The sequence below is a fragment of the Neodiprion lecontei genome, chromosome 4 (assembly GCF_021901455.1).
Source record: "Neodiprion lecontei isolate iyNeoLeco1 chromosome 4, iyNeoLeco1.1, whole genome shotgun sequence".
NCBI lineage: Eukaryota > Metazoa > Arthropoda > Insecta > Hymenoptera > Diprionidae > Neodiprion > Neodiprion lecontei.
The window spans coordinates 196,246-211,784 of record NC_060263.1 but is presented as its reverse complement, the minus strand read 5'-3'; the positions used below and the strand labels follow the sequence as shown (position 1 = coordinate 211,784).

The window sequence follows — 15,539 nt, the reverse complement described above, 5'->3', positions numbered from 1 at the left end:
CGTTGACCTCCGCAGAATTTTATACATTTTTACGAAGGTCGCGATACGCACAGGCCATCGCATTTGCTCTGCTGTAACGCAGCTGAACCAACACTTTGAATTAGCAAAGCTACATCTAGTCCATTAAATTTCCAATAATTTTAAATTCAATGACAATGAGTCCCACGCTCGACCGCCATGTATGTATACGTATTATTCAGCAAGCACAAGCCGACGGATATTGAAGGATTCTGCTACAAAGCAAAATGCTTGCAACTTGGCAAAATCAACATTTTCGTGGAAGTTGAGGATGAGCCGGAGTGTTTATTAACGTTCGAATCAACGCTCTGCAGGTTTATTGTTTACGTATCTCCTCTTTTTAAAGTTCGCGCACAGCCGAACCTGACCGTGGCCAGACAAACCGAATTCACACGCACAGAATCGGAAAATCGCTCATCGTCGGTACGTGCAAAAATCGAGCATTCCGTACCATCTGGGCCTTGTAAGCAGGCCAGTTCAATCGCATAATCCCATCGATCAATTGGATTGTTGTTGATCTGAGCCGGGGAGTCCCAAACGACCTCCATGCTTCTGGTTCCCATGGTGAATAAATTCCTCGAGAAGTCTCGGGGTGCGATTCTTTGACCGTGGTTTACTTCCTCACCTCGGCGATGACCCCGAAACAAATATTATCAGGGCCACTGGTCGCAGGGTTCGTTGCAAAGCACGCACTACACCACCCCGGAAAATAAAGTGGGCACAAACTCGCGCGAACAGATCGTACGGTTATCGCCGCACCACTGCCAGAGATCCTCGGACTCCGAACCCGGTACGCCAACAATTTCCCTCTCCAAAATCCCTTTCTCTCTCTCTCTCTCTCTCTCTCTCTCTCTCTCTCTCTCTCTCTCTCTCAATCTCTGGAACGATCAGCAGCAGCTCAGGTAGGCAGAAAGGTGCCATGCTGGCCCAGTTGGAAGGACGGTGTGTACCGAGCTCCTTTCCCTCGGTTCATGCAAACCTCCAGCGTACCTACCCAGGTAGTTTCGCACGTATTTGTTCGCCTCAGGCCCTTAAATCGCGGATGCGTTTAACTATCCCAAGTGTCCCTGCAATTACCGCCCATCTACGAAATTAACTGTATAGGTCAGGGATTTGGAATTTTCCGACGTAATACTCAAGACGTAGAAATATATAAGCTGCACGTGCAGTCCGTAACGTAAATACGAACACAAGGCTCGATCGGTTTGGTCGAGTATATACAAAGTCTAGAAGTTTGCGAATAAAATGCCACCGTTGTCTATGCCCGTTTTCGCGAACGATGAACTTTGAATTTTGCTTCTATCGTTCGTGCCCCAGGACTTGTCGAAATGGCAAGGGAGGGGGACATTTTAATTCCGAGCTATTGCCTTGTTTAAGCCTCAAAGTTCTAGTGTACGCACAGAGGCAGAGGCGAGTGCATGTGTCGATTCGTGCCTGTAACGCAAAATTATGCAACTCCGTTAGCCGTATATGTATAGCCGCACGTAATTCCAATCGCGCGCGCGCTCCTCCTGCAGGTAATCACAAGTTACAAGTCAGAGCCGGGCGGCGGTACAGCGATCGGAGAGCAACGTGAAATATCGATGGTTATAAACTTCTGGTAATATTGCACGATGGAAGTTAAATGTCGGATGTCGAGTGTGGCCGTAGGAAACGATCCGATTCTTTTGACTTGTGCAAAAATCAATTATCTCACACTTCCAGCAGCGTGGAAATGGTGCTAGGAAAACGTATGTATATACGAACGATCAGTGCGTGCTCGGCTGTATAAGGAAGTTGTAAGTCGATCAGCGACGAGCGAGCCACAGTGGCAGCCAATTATTTTTGCAATTAAATGTACGCAAAGTTGTCGCGGCTAACTAGCTGACCCGATAGTGCGGCAGCTTTCTTCTCCTCACACGGCTCTACGGCTAAATATCTACTTGTGCCGATCCGTTCGTTTATTATGCCTACCCGTCGCACCCCTGCAGCTGAAAACCATCTCAAGATTTACTCAGAGTTCGCGAAATCACTTTCTATCAGCACGTGCTGATACGCAGACTGTCGATACCAGGATGCACGACATGCTGCACAAGTTTATAACTCGCGTCCGCGGCCTCTGTGACCATACATCACGAGCGAGAAAGAATCGTGCAGTTGGGTTTCTTTGCATCGTGATTTTTAACCAACATTTATAGGTATCTACACGAATAATTTGCATTCTCCTGGAATAACAAGCTCATAAGAGATACGGTGCAAATTGCAAGTTCGTCCTGCATGGGTCGTGTTGCTCGTCGTTGTAACATTAGGGTTATTCTTATTCAGGGTTTTGACGGATTTTTTCAGATTTTCACCGCGACTTCAACAATAAGATAGTCCGCATTGTGATCAAAGTTTCTTACGGAAATAACATGGGAAAAATTATGTTTTTTCAGTATGTATTTTATTATAAAACTATCTTAGGAGTTGAGGTAAAAATGTGAAAAAAATTAATAAATTGTTATGAGTTACTTGAAGTTGATTTGGTGGTGGGGCGGAAAAACATTCGTCAACACCCTAAGTAAGCACCACCCTGCTGTAACATGCAGCATCGTACAAATGACTCGCGAGCTGCGACAGGTATGATTTGATTTGACGTGAGGAATTTTGCGGTTGTACAAACAATAGAAATATGAAAATTAGATATTTGCAGCCCATCTGGATTCTCATCTATTGTCTCGGCTAGGCTCCAGCTAGGAGAAGCCGCGGCGGCGTGCGCATTTCTCGGTGGCATTGTGCGAATAAGGCGAACGAATACCTTTTCACTTCCACTTCAACTTCCACTTCCATTTTCATTCGTCGCTCGGTTTGTTTATCGCGATAGATTTCTTAATAACCACTCGTTCGGTAATTATCACCACACTTTTTTACCCGCGCTGTAAAACGTCGAGCGTATAATACGGCGATATAATCCCGATACAACGTTATAAGGCCCGTTGACTTCGACTCGCTTCGAGCGTGTATTAACGATTTCCGGCTTTGAGCGAAATGAGAAGAAGAATATGCATTATCGTACATACCAGCAGCGTGAGACTCAAACTACCTTGAGAACTGTTTAATGCTCATTATGAACGTGATTCGACGCGCTGGGTATACATGTACGTAGACTTTCGTAATTCACTACTTGATTCAACTTGACTTATAATAGCGGCCAGGCTTTTTCAGCACGCGTAATGCGAGTAAACCCAATCAAGTTTTCTGAAATAAAATACCGTATTATTCCGTGCGCGCCTTGAAGTATAAGTACGCTGCACCTGTAATTCCGTGACCTGAATCTTTACGAAATCTGCGATTATTCCTCGGTTACTTAGGTGGGTGTAAAGAAATTCACGATAAAAAAATACAGAAAAATCGTAAACCGAATCGCTCGGGTTAAGTACATATGCTTGGACAGTGAACACTTACAAATACCTAACAGCGGTGATAAGCAATTTAACCTACCTTCAGCGACGCGTTATACAAATTGGATGAATCGAGGAAGTCGACGCCGTGGTCAATCGAAAGGCGGAAATGTCAGTTGTACGAGTAGCTGAACGATGCACTTACGTCTGCAGCGTGCATGCACCAGGGTGATCCACGTACCTGATGTCCCGTTGGATTAAGAAGGGATTACCGCTTTTTTGATTGAATGTATCGCGCGCTTGTTCGTAGTGAAATAAATCAGATGTGATCACCCAACACGTTTTATTCTCAATCAGCCGTAGACAACGGTCCAGAGGAAACATTAACACCCTGTATACGTGAGTCTGTCCAAATGGTAGGAGCTTCGGTAAATTAGGTGTGAGCTGTCGATGGGTCGGATTATCCTCGTCAAGGGTGCAATTTGAGCAATATTGCTACAAGTCTTGGAAATTTGGCTTTGGTGCCTCGCCGGGCGCATCTGCCTTAAGCACCGATATTTCTCTCATTGTCAGATTGTAGCTACAATTTAGAGTCCGGCTAAGAGTGTCGGCCCTGTGTGGAAATGTGGAAATGGGGAAATTCTCAAATCCCGTGTGCGCACTGTTAAAAATGTTTGTTGTAAATATGTATACTGAACGTGTACACAGGAACGGTTGTATGTATTTTTAGTCATAGTTAAGAACTGTCTAGTAAAATATCTTGATTTGGTTCGGAAATATTCGAGAAATGATAGGAGAATTGAAACGAAATATAAAGTAATACCATTCCTTAATCGGCCTTTGTACATTTACAAATTCAAAGGGGCCAGTGCCAATAATAATACCTATAACATTCGAAAATGCATAAAGTTGAAATATAGAAAAATTGAAATTTACTAGGGCCAAAAGTATACAAAGCCAAAATATAGAATTGGAAGGATGAGAATATGTACAGTGAGCGAAGACATGGAATTATCCGAAATTTTTCCAAGCTTTTCTATACTTTCCTATATTACGGATTTCTATATTTGAAAATATCGTAAAAAAAATTGTCGCGATTTTTAAAATTCTATATCAAGATTCGTTTATTTTTTAATCTTACCACATTTTTAACCCCACTTTTTTGTTGTACCTTCGAGACCCATTTCACTAAAATGTTCCAGTAACTACTAAGCTTATTGACATGCTTAGGTCCTAATTATTGACCCTTTTATTTTCCAAAATTATAAACTGACGGGACAAATAGTGAATTTGTCGGCGACTAAAACCAATTGTCAGAGAGTCGGACACTGAAAATTCATTTTCATTTTTACGTAATTTTAGAACCAAAGATCAAACAGATACAATCGAAAAAGGTTAAAAATTGCGACAGGGTCAATAACTGGTACGCTCACATTACACTCGTTACATAAGAGCCCCGATCGTGAATCAGAAGTTTCACATTGCCGTCGACGCAGTCCGCATCTTCGAACTTCCTAAATTCAATTATCAACCCTTCAGCGTTGTTTCCCCGATCGGCGCAGGGAAGAAGAGCGAAAAAAACGTTGTTACGCGTTGTTTCGCGCGATATGCCGGAAGCGTCGTTTCCCGCGGCGTGATGCGGCGATGACTGTGGCATCGATTTCCTCTTAATTCGCTTCCGCGTTGATCGGATCCGAGTGGGATCGAGCAGCGTACGGCTGCGGCGTGCAAATACCGCCGACACAGTTATACAATCTGTACACCGACGTCCATCGGGTGCATTACACGGTTACTTGAACGCGAGAATTTCCATCACGCTCGACGCGATGCCCGATGATACCGCGAAGGAAGCTACCACCACCGCCTCTCGCCGAGCGTCGATGATCTGTCTTTACCGTCGTATCTTCCTTCGCGGCGAAGCCAGGAGGAACCACCGCAGCCGGACACGCCGCGAGAGCAGGCGGGGGCTGCTGCTTTCTCTGCGGGGAAGAAATTCGATCTCTTGACCCAAGTCACGGTTCACATCGTTTCGCCGCTGCAGCCTCTGCGTAATTTACACACGCCTGTAAACACGCACCCACACCACATAGCTAAAGCTGCGTCGCATGCGCTTAGTTAATGAATGTTTTTTTCAAACTGCTCGTCAATCCGACAAACCCGCAACGTGGCTGTAGAAACCTTGGAAAATTTTCCCCCCTGCGACTGAAACCTGGCGGTTCATTCGATTCAAATATTATAACGTTAGACTAGTTAATCAACCTGATCGATTCGTAATGAGAGATTTTTTCTTGACATCCAAGGCGAATCATAAAAAATGATTTACACCTACGGATGTTTTTTATCATTGGCCTTGGATAGCAAGGAAAAATAATCTCTCAAATATTATAATGTGACTTCGTTGATTTCAGCAAACGTTTAACCAATCAATTCCGCTCGCCTGCCTGATGCGAGTGAAAAAAATTTGATCCGATATTCATGACTTGCGTATGCCCCACGATGAAAAAACAATGGCCTTGCGCATCCGGCGGAAATAGAAACGCCGCAAGTTGGCACAGGTGGCTTCGTTGGACGCGGTGTGTATAATATGATGTATACAGCGCATGCTGGTACAAGCAGACGGAATAGAAGTTGAAAGGTTGCGAATGTGGCACCAGCAGCCAGCAATTCCCAGCCATCTTGACGTGCAAACGTCGAGCGGTTGTAACGGACGGCGTTTGTGTTTCTAATGTGTTATATACGCGCTGCTTGAGGGGAGCGTTCATTAATAACGTGAGCCCCAAAAGGGGAGAGGGGCGTCCCGCAAAATCTCACCAAATATCATTTACAGGGAGCGCGGATCAATGAAAATCTCACGTCAACTTGTTAATTAAGAGAATGTACATTATAATAACAGCAAACATTTTGTATTACAAAATCAAACCCGGGCATAGGAAACATTAAATATTAGGTATTCATTGGTACCAAGCAAACAATTATAGGGTAAGTCCCACCACGTCTTACAGAATTTCACGACGGGGGAGGACGGGGGTCCAAATTGAAAATAAAAAAAAAAAAAAAAATAAAAAAATACCTCGCGTAATTAATGGACACCCCCTTACAGATTCCTGATTCGGTCGCGAGCGAGCGGGATGAATGAGCGTTATACACGATGGCAAAGATTGAGGGCCCTCCCTACTATTGTCGAAAGAAGAAGTGGCCGTACGGGAAAGTGAAACGCGGACCGCCCGGCCCGGCCGGATGGGGCCGTGGTTCCTTGCGTGTTCTCCCGGGGCGGTATGTTATTGGCGGGGCAAGCCACCTGCTGTGCTCTATCTTGTTGTCTTTATAGAGTATAAGGCATATTTTATACCCCCAGGCAAGTATGCGGATACGGTATTGTCAAACGAACCTGTTTCCCGCCGTTAGACGATCGTTTCTTCCAGTAAAAGCGATGCCAAGTGACTTCAGCGTTTCAGTCAAAGTCAGAAAATTTCAAAACGTACTCTCGACGAGCTTCAAGTCTCTTCAGGATTTCAATATCTCGTATAATTTACCGCACGATTTAGACAACTGGATTTGCACGTTTTCTACGTTATCTCAACATTCGATGAATTCTAGAGCTGAATTTACCTACGCGGTTTCCCGCGTCGGTGCTTCTTCAATTCAAGGAAAATTCAAAGGGAACGAATGGCAAACAAACAATATCTCGTCCTCTCGTCTGTGGGATACTCTATAGTGTACAAGGTAAGTGGGATAATATGAAATTGGAACTGCACGCGTCCGCGCAAAGAAGAAGCACGGAATATCGAACTAACCGCCTCCGGTCCGCACAAACACTGCAGGCGCACGATGTGAAATTATAAGGAAATTATCGTCGGGGGATATTATGATAATAACTGTATAGATTGTATAGAAGGCATCGTACGTACAATAATAGGCAGATGAACTAAAAAGCGAACAACTCCGAGCTCCAGTTGAGGAAGCGGTTGGACAGGATCTCCTCTGATCGGCGCGGCGTACTGTCACGATTACGATGAAACCACGATGAGTATTGACCGAGACTGTTCAATCTTACTTTTCGCGGCCAGCATTCATCCGTAAATCATTGCAGAGTAAAGAGGTTGAAGCTGGTAACGTTTCTTTAACGATGCTTGTTCAGGAAGAATCGATACTCGGACCCTCAGGATTTTCGGAAATTCAGCTAGTAAATAACAACAAAGAAAACGTCTTCATATTTTGAAAAGTCAACTCCTTGAAGGTCGTTCGGAAATTGTACAATAACTGTTTTTTCCACGACGTTTCGTTACGTTAACGTTGAATGCACCTTACAAACAAATGCAGAATTTTTAATTGAGCAGTCAAAAGCGGTGATGACGAAGGACAGCCTCTCCACGATCCTTATGACAGATGAAATAAAGTCTTCTCGTGTAAAAAACGTACCCTGAGTCGAACTTTTCAATATATACGCAAGTATATAGGTAAATATATTATCTCTGTACAGCGTTGATTCTCCGTTAACATTCAAACTTTTTCATAACTAATTCAATCCGCCGTTTTGAACATCGCCGTAGTTCCTTCGTAAGCTACGAAAATAAATGTAAATTTTTTTTCAATTTATGCCAATTTGCGGGTATAACGACCTCTTCCTCCACGCATCCAAGCCGTCGCATACAGTGTACACATACCATACACACACGCATTATAGAACCGTCGACAAGTTTTATTACGTGGTTGAATTTACTATCCTATCTAGGAGAAATTTTTTATATTCTTTCACTCTTATTTATTTTCTTTACTCTTCTTTTTTTTCTCTACTCTCCGCCAACTCAACGCGCGGGTGTCCATTCTCTCGACCATCGTAGGTCACCGCACCTCCATTCATTTAAGAAAGTTAATGAATTTAGATCAAATCATACGGCATGTGGCGTGCGCTCCGCTCGTGTATCTACCAATTATAATCATGTCGTTTGCGCTGTTTGCGCTGTTCGTGCACTTCGGGCTATTTATTTTGTACATGGAAGAGCACGGGAATCCCACGATTCTTATTGAGTCGGTATACGGTGTATACAATGTATCTATACGATGTGTACGAGGTATGAGGAGATATGCGCGTTTCTCCGAAGGGCAAAAATGCATATTATTTGCATAATGGGTGTGAATATACTTGCGTCTCATTGTCAGAATAAGGAGACACTTTTACTCCATATACATATTATACTTACACGCAGTTTGGAAAAACAATTTTATATTATTAAGAGAATTTACCCTGACCGGTCAAGCGATAATCGATATTACATCTTCGGATCCGTCTGCAGCGGAAAAAAACAAATTGGCAAAGAGAACGTCATTCGTACACTCCGACGTTTTAAAATTATTTCAGCGTTATATCACGTAAACGCTATAACCGCGTATTCTACTACAATTGTACGAAGGGCTCAACTCGATTCCAAAAGTTTGAACCCGATTTATATCGTATCTGCTTAGATTGAAAAGACCGTCGCGGCGTCGCGAAGTTGAACATCGGAACGGTTTGAACAAACGATATATATTATTGTGTACATTGATCGTTCCACGCTTTCTGACCGCCGGAGCAACGGTCCGTACAAGTAAAACCACAGCCGATTAAAATCATTCATGTCAAGTCGGCGCGATACGTTATAGGTATGCTGGCCTAGCTGTCTAAGAATTGAGAGCAGGATAATGGGAGACATTTACAAGCGGAAGAATATCATTTTACCCCCGTAAATGGCGCGTCTGCGTACCTGAGCTCTATCGATACCGGAAGTCCCCGAATTACGGAATCGCATAATTCCGCTAAATTGTTGAGGTCTGCTTGTGCACAGGTTAGGAAAACCCTACCTCGTGACGTGCGAACCGCATACCCGACTGAACGCTAATTGATCGATAATGGGCCAGCCGCTTAACCACTTGACAGCCGTAATTGGAAACGACTAATCTTACAATTAATCTCGTCTCGTCTCGAACCTTGAGTTCTTCCGTGTAACTATACCTACATCGTGTATAATTGCAATTTTCATCAAGATCGACAGATCGACAATTGTAAAAAGAAAAAATCGCCGACGCTCCCAGACTGGCAAATTTCGTGCAAGGAGAATATGAGATTTCAGTCTGCGCGAAGTCCGGTGGGGAAGTGGCTCGAGGTTCACCTGCGACACCTGAGACGAAGAGTCAGCTAGCGACGTCTGAGAACATGTGATATTTCCATGTATATTGTAGACGTGCGGACGTGCTTACATACGATGTACCGACACAGCGTACATTCTGTTTCTTGGACGATCTAGGATTGTGCGGGATATCGTACCTTGTAAGAACTTATGCGAAACACAATGGAATTACACGGTATACGGCCGTGAATGGCTCGAGTTCCCATGTTACATACATACATATCGCGTATCTCCAGACTTCTGTAACGCAAACCATAGCGACAAACGAAAATTGAAACTTTTTTTTCCCTCCTTGCATGCAGTACAATACAACGTAAACCGAAAGAAACACTCGTTTTCATCGTCGATCCGATAACGCGGAGCTGTTGATAAACCGTTCGAGTGAAAAATATTTATTTTTTTTCTCCAACACTTTCGCAGCAACGAATTCTTCCGTCAATTCCGTTGTTGCACGCTTACCGTTGTCCAATCATTCCGTAGGTATGCTATCCAGGCATAGCACGAGGCTTGCAGTTGTCATCTGCTCTCCAACCGATCGTAGGCACTCCCCTGATTCCCCGTTTCATTCGCTCCCTTCCCTGTTCGTGGCACCCGTTAACTTTCCGGTCCATGTTTATGACGGAACTTTTGTTTCCGCTGTTGTAGTTGTACGTCGAAGGTAGGAGGTACAGCGTCCTGGTTGGCATTGGCCAAGTGCATCGGTGCGATCGATAAGGGTGTCGAGGAAAGTCGAGGAGGGTGCTGCCTATACTGACGCTGATACGAACCTCCTCGAGTTTGCATCAACTCCGCTAATAGGTTGATGCATAGGCATATATTTCCCAATTTTCCAGAAATGTTTTGCAGGTTTTGTTGTTTTATCCGGAGCGCTCGAAACTTCCAGTCGAATAAGCATCGTTATCTGCGGTATTCACAATTCTATCCAACTGCGCGCAATACAGCCGCACGGTGCACTAACTGATCGATCACAAGGCGTCGCAAATTGATTCCTTTTTCACAAAAACTTATTCGAAAACTATTTTCTTCGCCTGCAGATCATAAGCGCTCGAACCCCCGAAACCGCAACTCTTGACAATCCCGGACCGGAAACCTTACCGGGTCAAAAGCCGTCGCTACCTAGCTTACACTGTTATCATAGGTATAGGTATAGTTGTTTTCCACGCATCGCTTACTCCACGCACACGCAGCCGGACTGTTCATCTACCATCCACCGTACGCAAGACCGCGGAATATGAACATGAATTATGAAAATTGGGACAAATCAATAGGCTTCTCTGTTATTGCCGACTGCCAATTATTAGAGATACGTCCGTTTGTCTGCTGTTGCTCGATTCTTTCGTGAAAGGGATATACCTATATAGGTAGGTATACATGCAATACAGTTGAATTCATTTTGGGATCCTGAATGCAGCGTGTGACGCAAGCGATCCGTCACTAAACCGTATACGTGAAGCCTGTGTATAATAATTATCATTGTATCATGTTATAACTATGTGTCTGTCTTGTATCACACGTCGTTACATGAACCGTGCGGTGTGGACTTGAACTCGGTTTCCACGTGGTGAAACACCAACACACCCACGTCGCCGAAGCTCTGAAGGTGACGATCCGTCAGATTGTACCCTGCAATCCTCGTTTGAACAGCGATACGAATCGCGCGAGGAGCCAAGTCCGGCATCCTGTGCCCGGATCAACCTCGCGCATCGGCAAAAGACGCACGCGTCAAGGTCTGTCCGTGGATATGTCGAGTGAAAGCAAGAGGATTGAATAATTGCCGTGAGCGCATTGATATGCGACGATCAGGTATCAATGACGCGGTGTACCTAATTCTAAAAGACGTACGATAGGCCAATTCTTTGCGATTTCGAGAGCGGCGTCTTCGCAGGCGATTTGGTAAGCGCGGGTCAATGCATAAAGTGAGAAATTTACCCTGCAGCATGTTGTGATCGGCCTCCTCGTCGGTGAGGCAGCGAACCCCGCCGATCGACGAGACGACGCTGCTCATCGTTGAGGTGGCTGGTGGCGGTTCCCCGTCAACAAGCAGATCGATATACGCGGCCCGGTGAGCCCGGCGACTCGGATCCGCTTCCGAATCCTTCTTTTTCCTCCTCCTCCCGAACAACCCCACCTGCCACAGGGGCCGCGCAGCTGCACCTTCACTCGCGAGCAGGCACTTTCACTATCTACCGCGCGAACGAAGAAGAGGAAGCTTCGGCCTTAGCTGCGGACCCGCGGGGCAGGCGGAGGATGCCGCCGATCACCGGACGCGCGAAGCGGGCGATATACGCCGTCGACGACGGACTACCGTTGAAACACTGCTGCGACGACGACGACGGCGACGGTGGGCGTCGCGACGCTGACTAAAGCGCTCGCTCACGTTCGTCGGTGCAGGAACAACGGCCGCACGTCGCTCTGCCCCGAGCACCGAAAGCGCATGACTCAATACTGCCCCGACCTCGCGATTCGCGATCAATACCGAACCCCTCGGACACGCCGACGTCGCGGCGGTTGCGCCGCTCTAGCGTCATTGGTTCGCGCTTACGCCAACCTTGGCCGGCTGACCACACACCGCACGAATCCACTGCGCCGATGCCCGAACAATGTCGTGGGGGAGCCACTCGACGCCGCGGGATTGCAAATTACGTTGCAATTTTTTAACCATGCAGCGAAAGATTGCCGGCTCGCTACCGAATCAGGCAGGATAAACGTCGAGCAGCTATTCCGTTTACGACGTCCACGTAATAGAATGCAAACGGTGTTTCGAACGTTTCGCAATTTTGACAAAAAATTCCTGTACTTTTTTAAACATTTGCACCAATTTCATAATACTGTCATATACTTGACGATTGTTGTTACGTGATTGGGTGTATCTGCTGCTCCGAGTCCCGCTCAGCGACCCGTCGCGTCGTGTGATAATCGTGGAATGATCTCTCGAGCTGAGCGCTCCGATCTTCGGTTTGGTCGCTTCGATTGCTGGTGGCGCCCTCTGCGCGCGAGACAGATTTGTCGCGCGTTCGCCACATTTCGTCAGTGTATTTATGCATGTACCTATGTCATGCGTGCGTAGTTTTATCCTGGCATGTTCATCGAGGCAACCCCGAACTTTGAATGCGAGTACTTGAGTGACACGGGCATCTTTGCGTTCTGTTACTCAGAACAGCTACCCGTTGCGCATTGCGTTCGCTCCTTGTACCGTGCCTTGGAGTTCAATTGCCCCTCAGGGAACTACCCCTGCCGTCTCGGGCGTACATTCTTTTCATGTTCCGAGTTGCCTGAATCAGTAATTGACTCGTAGATATAACAGTCCCACGTCCCACGACCCGCGTCGCGATACAGTCGATAACAATGGTGATTTTTTCGAGAATATCGTCACATTTTTTTTTTCTTCTATTATTGATTTTCCACCAGACCATTAGTCGAATTAATTTTCTCGACGACAAAATATTGACTCCTTGATCGAAGAAACCCTCCATCCATCATGCATGCAGATCGAATGATTCTTTCAAATCGACTGAATTGTAAGATCATATTCTCTGACCAACTTCCATAAGACACGCCAAGTGAACGTGAAGCCGGAGTATAGTTTTAATTTCCCGGGATCTACGGAGGCCGCGAATTTAGTAATATTTCTCGGCACATTTATCGCGAAGCATGCTTGGCTACCAACAACCTGAACATAAACCGCCTCTCACCGGCCTTACACCGACACTTTGGCGATCGTAATACCTATGGACGAATGTGCATACCTATAAGTATGTACTATGGCGGTATACGAAATCTTTGGCAGCGACCGTGTATCAATTTGACCTAGACTTCCTTATAATTATAACAGCTACCGTACACCAATGACCAAACAGTTGGCTTCCACCTTGTGAGATGTACAAAAATGGACTTGGCAAACTGCGGCAATCTCGAAAAAAAGGAAAACAGGGCCGTACCTTTTACTACGTTCGCAAAACGAAAGCATGCTGTAGCCGCAAGAAGACGCGACTGGTAGAATCAGCATGAAAATCAGAATCGTTCACCTTTTAGGACAGCGTTATAGGTTACTTTAGGGCGCGGTTCACATTACTGTACGTCAGCGGGGATTGGAAGGCTCAACAAGCCTTCAAAACGTTATCAACTCGTGGAATACGCTCCTCGGTGAGATGAGGATTTATCATCAGGCTTTCGAAATGGTAAACGCACGATTGGTGTACAAACGACAGATACTGTTTTCCTCAAGTGACGTACATTATTTGGAAATTCGTCCCGTCGCGTGTCTCCGATGAAATTTTCTCACATCGAAAACTATTATTATCCGAGGTCTGTAAAGGGAGTTGGCGTAAGAATTGCACACACCATAATCTATAACCGAGCTCGTCATTGATTTTGTAAAACGCCAAAGTTCATCCATATTTCGAAATCTTCAGAATTAACGGACAAGGGGCGCTTCCTGTCTCATCCTACTTATTCAGTTATTCGGACACGTATGAAACGTTTGTTTCTCTACATTCGGTAACTGCGGGACACAACGATTCTTGGCCGCCGATCGTCGGGATCGTTTGTACGCACCATTCATCGATACCGCACTGGTCCTGATATTACAAAAAAACGTAACGAACGAAAAACCGTTGCCGTTGCTAGTGGAAGAGCCAATGGAATGAATTGTGATTCAATGCGAAAGAAAGGACGGCTAACGATTGAATTTGGAATGTCGCGGGCGCGGCTCTGCCATCCGGTTAAATACGCCGTTGGGAGCTCGTACAACGTTGAATAACGTAGGTGAATACATTATACATATCGTTATTATACATTCAGGGCAGGACGCTGTCTATCTCTTTCCCATGTACTCGGCCGACATCAACCGTTTGTTCGAACACAACGTAGGACCATCCCGCGCACGCAATGAAAAGCAAAATTGCCGGAGGCGACAATCGGTTGAGACAATTTGGCACCGGTGTCTATGAATTATTCCAGCATCTTTACCATCAGGTATTGTAGTATCTTCTTATTCTTAATTATACGGTTTACACACTTTTGGAACGTTTGGTATCGTACGTATAATATACAACATGCTATCATACTGTTTTCATCGTTGCAGGGGCGACCTTTCGGCACGCAACACACACGCGCACAAGCTGTGCCGTGTAAAAAATGTGTATACGCCTACGGTTGTGTATACCATCCTTGACCACTGATCAAAACAACATCGAGCTTTGTGCCGCTATAGGCGTATAATCTCGACGTTCCATCTGCGCACCGCTCTCACATTTCTATCGAAAATATCATATAGCTCACGGCGATTGCTGTTCTAATTCATATTGTACAGCTATATCGTATCACTCTCCGTCGCGGCAACATGCTGCGAGTGCCGAATCTCGATTCTCATTTCACCTGTTCAACCGAACAACCGATCTAAGTACGATCCGATCGAGAGGCCGACTGTTAGATAGATATTGGAAATTATTTACGCAAATTGCGTGTACCTATATAAAAACGCACAACGCTTTTTCAAATACTCTTTTTATCCCCTCCTAATTGTCTTCCAAACCACGATATAATAATTATGATAAGTCAGCAGAAAGTGAAGGCGAGAGAGGGGGAAAGAAAGTCCAGAATAAGAGCGGTCTCGATTTCAGTTCGCGAACGTCCAGAATGATAGAACCAACGTCTTAATAGTCATGGGCTCACCCGTCTTTGTCCAACAGTCGGTGCACTCCTGGCACAGCATGGACCACTCGGTCTTGAGGTCGTTGAAACTGGCCATCCTCGCGGCCTCCGATTGGCCAAAGGTTGCCCTTGTTCCGATACCACCTGTGAGTATCAATGTGTAGCTGCAGGGCGCAACAACCAGAGGACACCGAGACAGGTTCGAGCGGCACGATTTTCCGACAACCTTGTCGCGTTCCGAAGCAAAATCGAAAGCCTCGACCACGTGGAAAACGGGAAAGGCAGTAACGCACGCTCCGGCTCCGATCAGACTCCGTGTCACGACACGCATTTATTATGGAAGCCG

At 45.6% G+C, this 15,539-nt stretch overlaps 1 protein-coding gene and 1 long non-coding RNA gene across 10 annotated transcripts in view; one reads left to right on the top strand and one right to left on the bottom strand.

Moving 5' to 3' along the window:
• LOC107218750 overlaps window positions 1–15,539 on the bottom strand; it is a 26,459-nt gene extending 10,920 nt beyond the window's left edge. For 2 of the 7 annotated variants that reach the window (XM_015656738.2, XM_046737271.1), the window contains exon 1: window positions 11,471–11,986. In XM_015656738.2, coding sequence (XP_015512224.1) covers window positions 11,471–11,546 — 76 coding nt within the window. In that variant the 5' untranslated portion in view covers window positions 11,547–11,986. Of the gene's footprint in view, window positions 1–469; window positions 760–3,477; window positions 4,059–4,810; window positions 5,357–7,285; window positions 7,558–10,000; window positions 10,025–11,470; window positions 11,987–15,214 lie in introns of those variants that run through there. The other 5 variants (XM_046737268.1, XM_015656736.2, XM_046737270.1 and 2 more) reach the window with 5 other exon arrangements.
• Window positions 12,608–15,182, top strand: LOC124293997. 3 transcript variants are annotated; one of them, XR_006903864.1, is made up of 3 exons: window positions 12,608–13,293; window positions 13,374–14,515; window positions 14,625–15,182. It is a non-coding gene; the product is annotated as an uncharacterized LOC124293997 (long non-coding RNA). The 3 variants fall into 3 exon arrangements; XR_006903866.1 differs by having other exon boundaries at window positions 12,608–13,719; window positions 13,954–14,515; XR_006903865.1 differs by having other exon boundaries at window positions 12,608–13,846; window positions 13,954–14,515.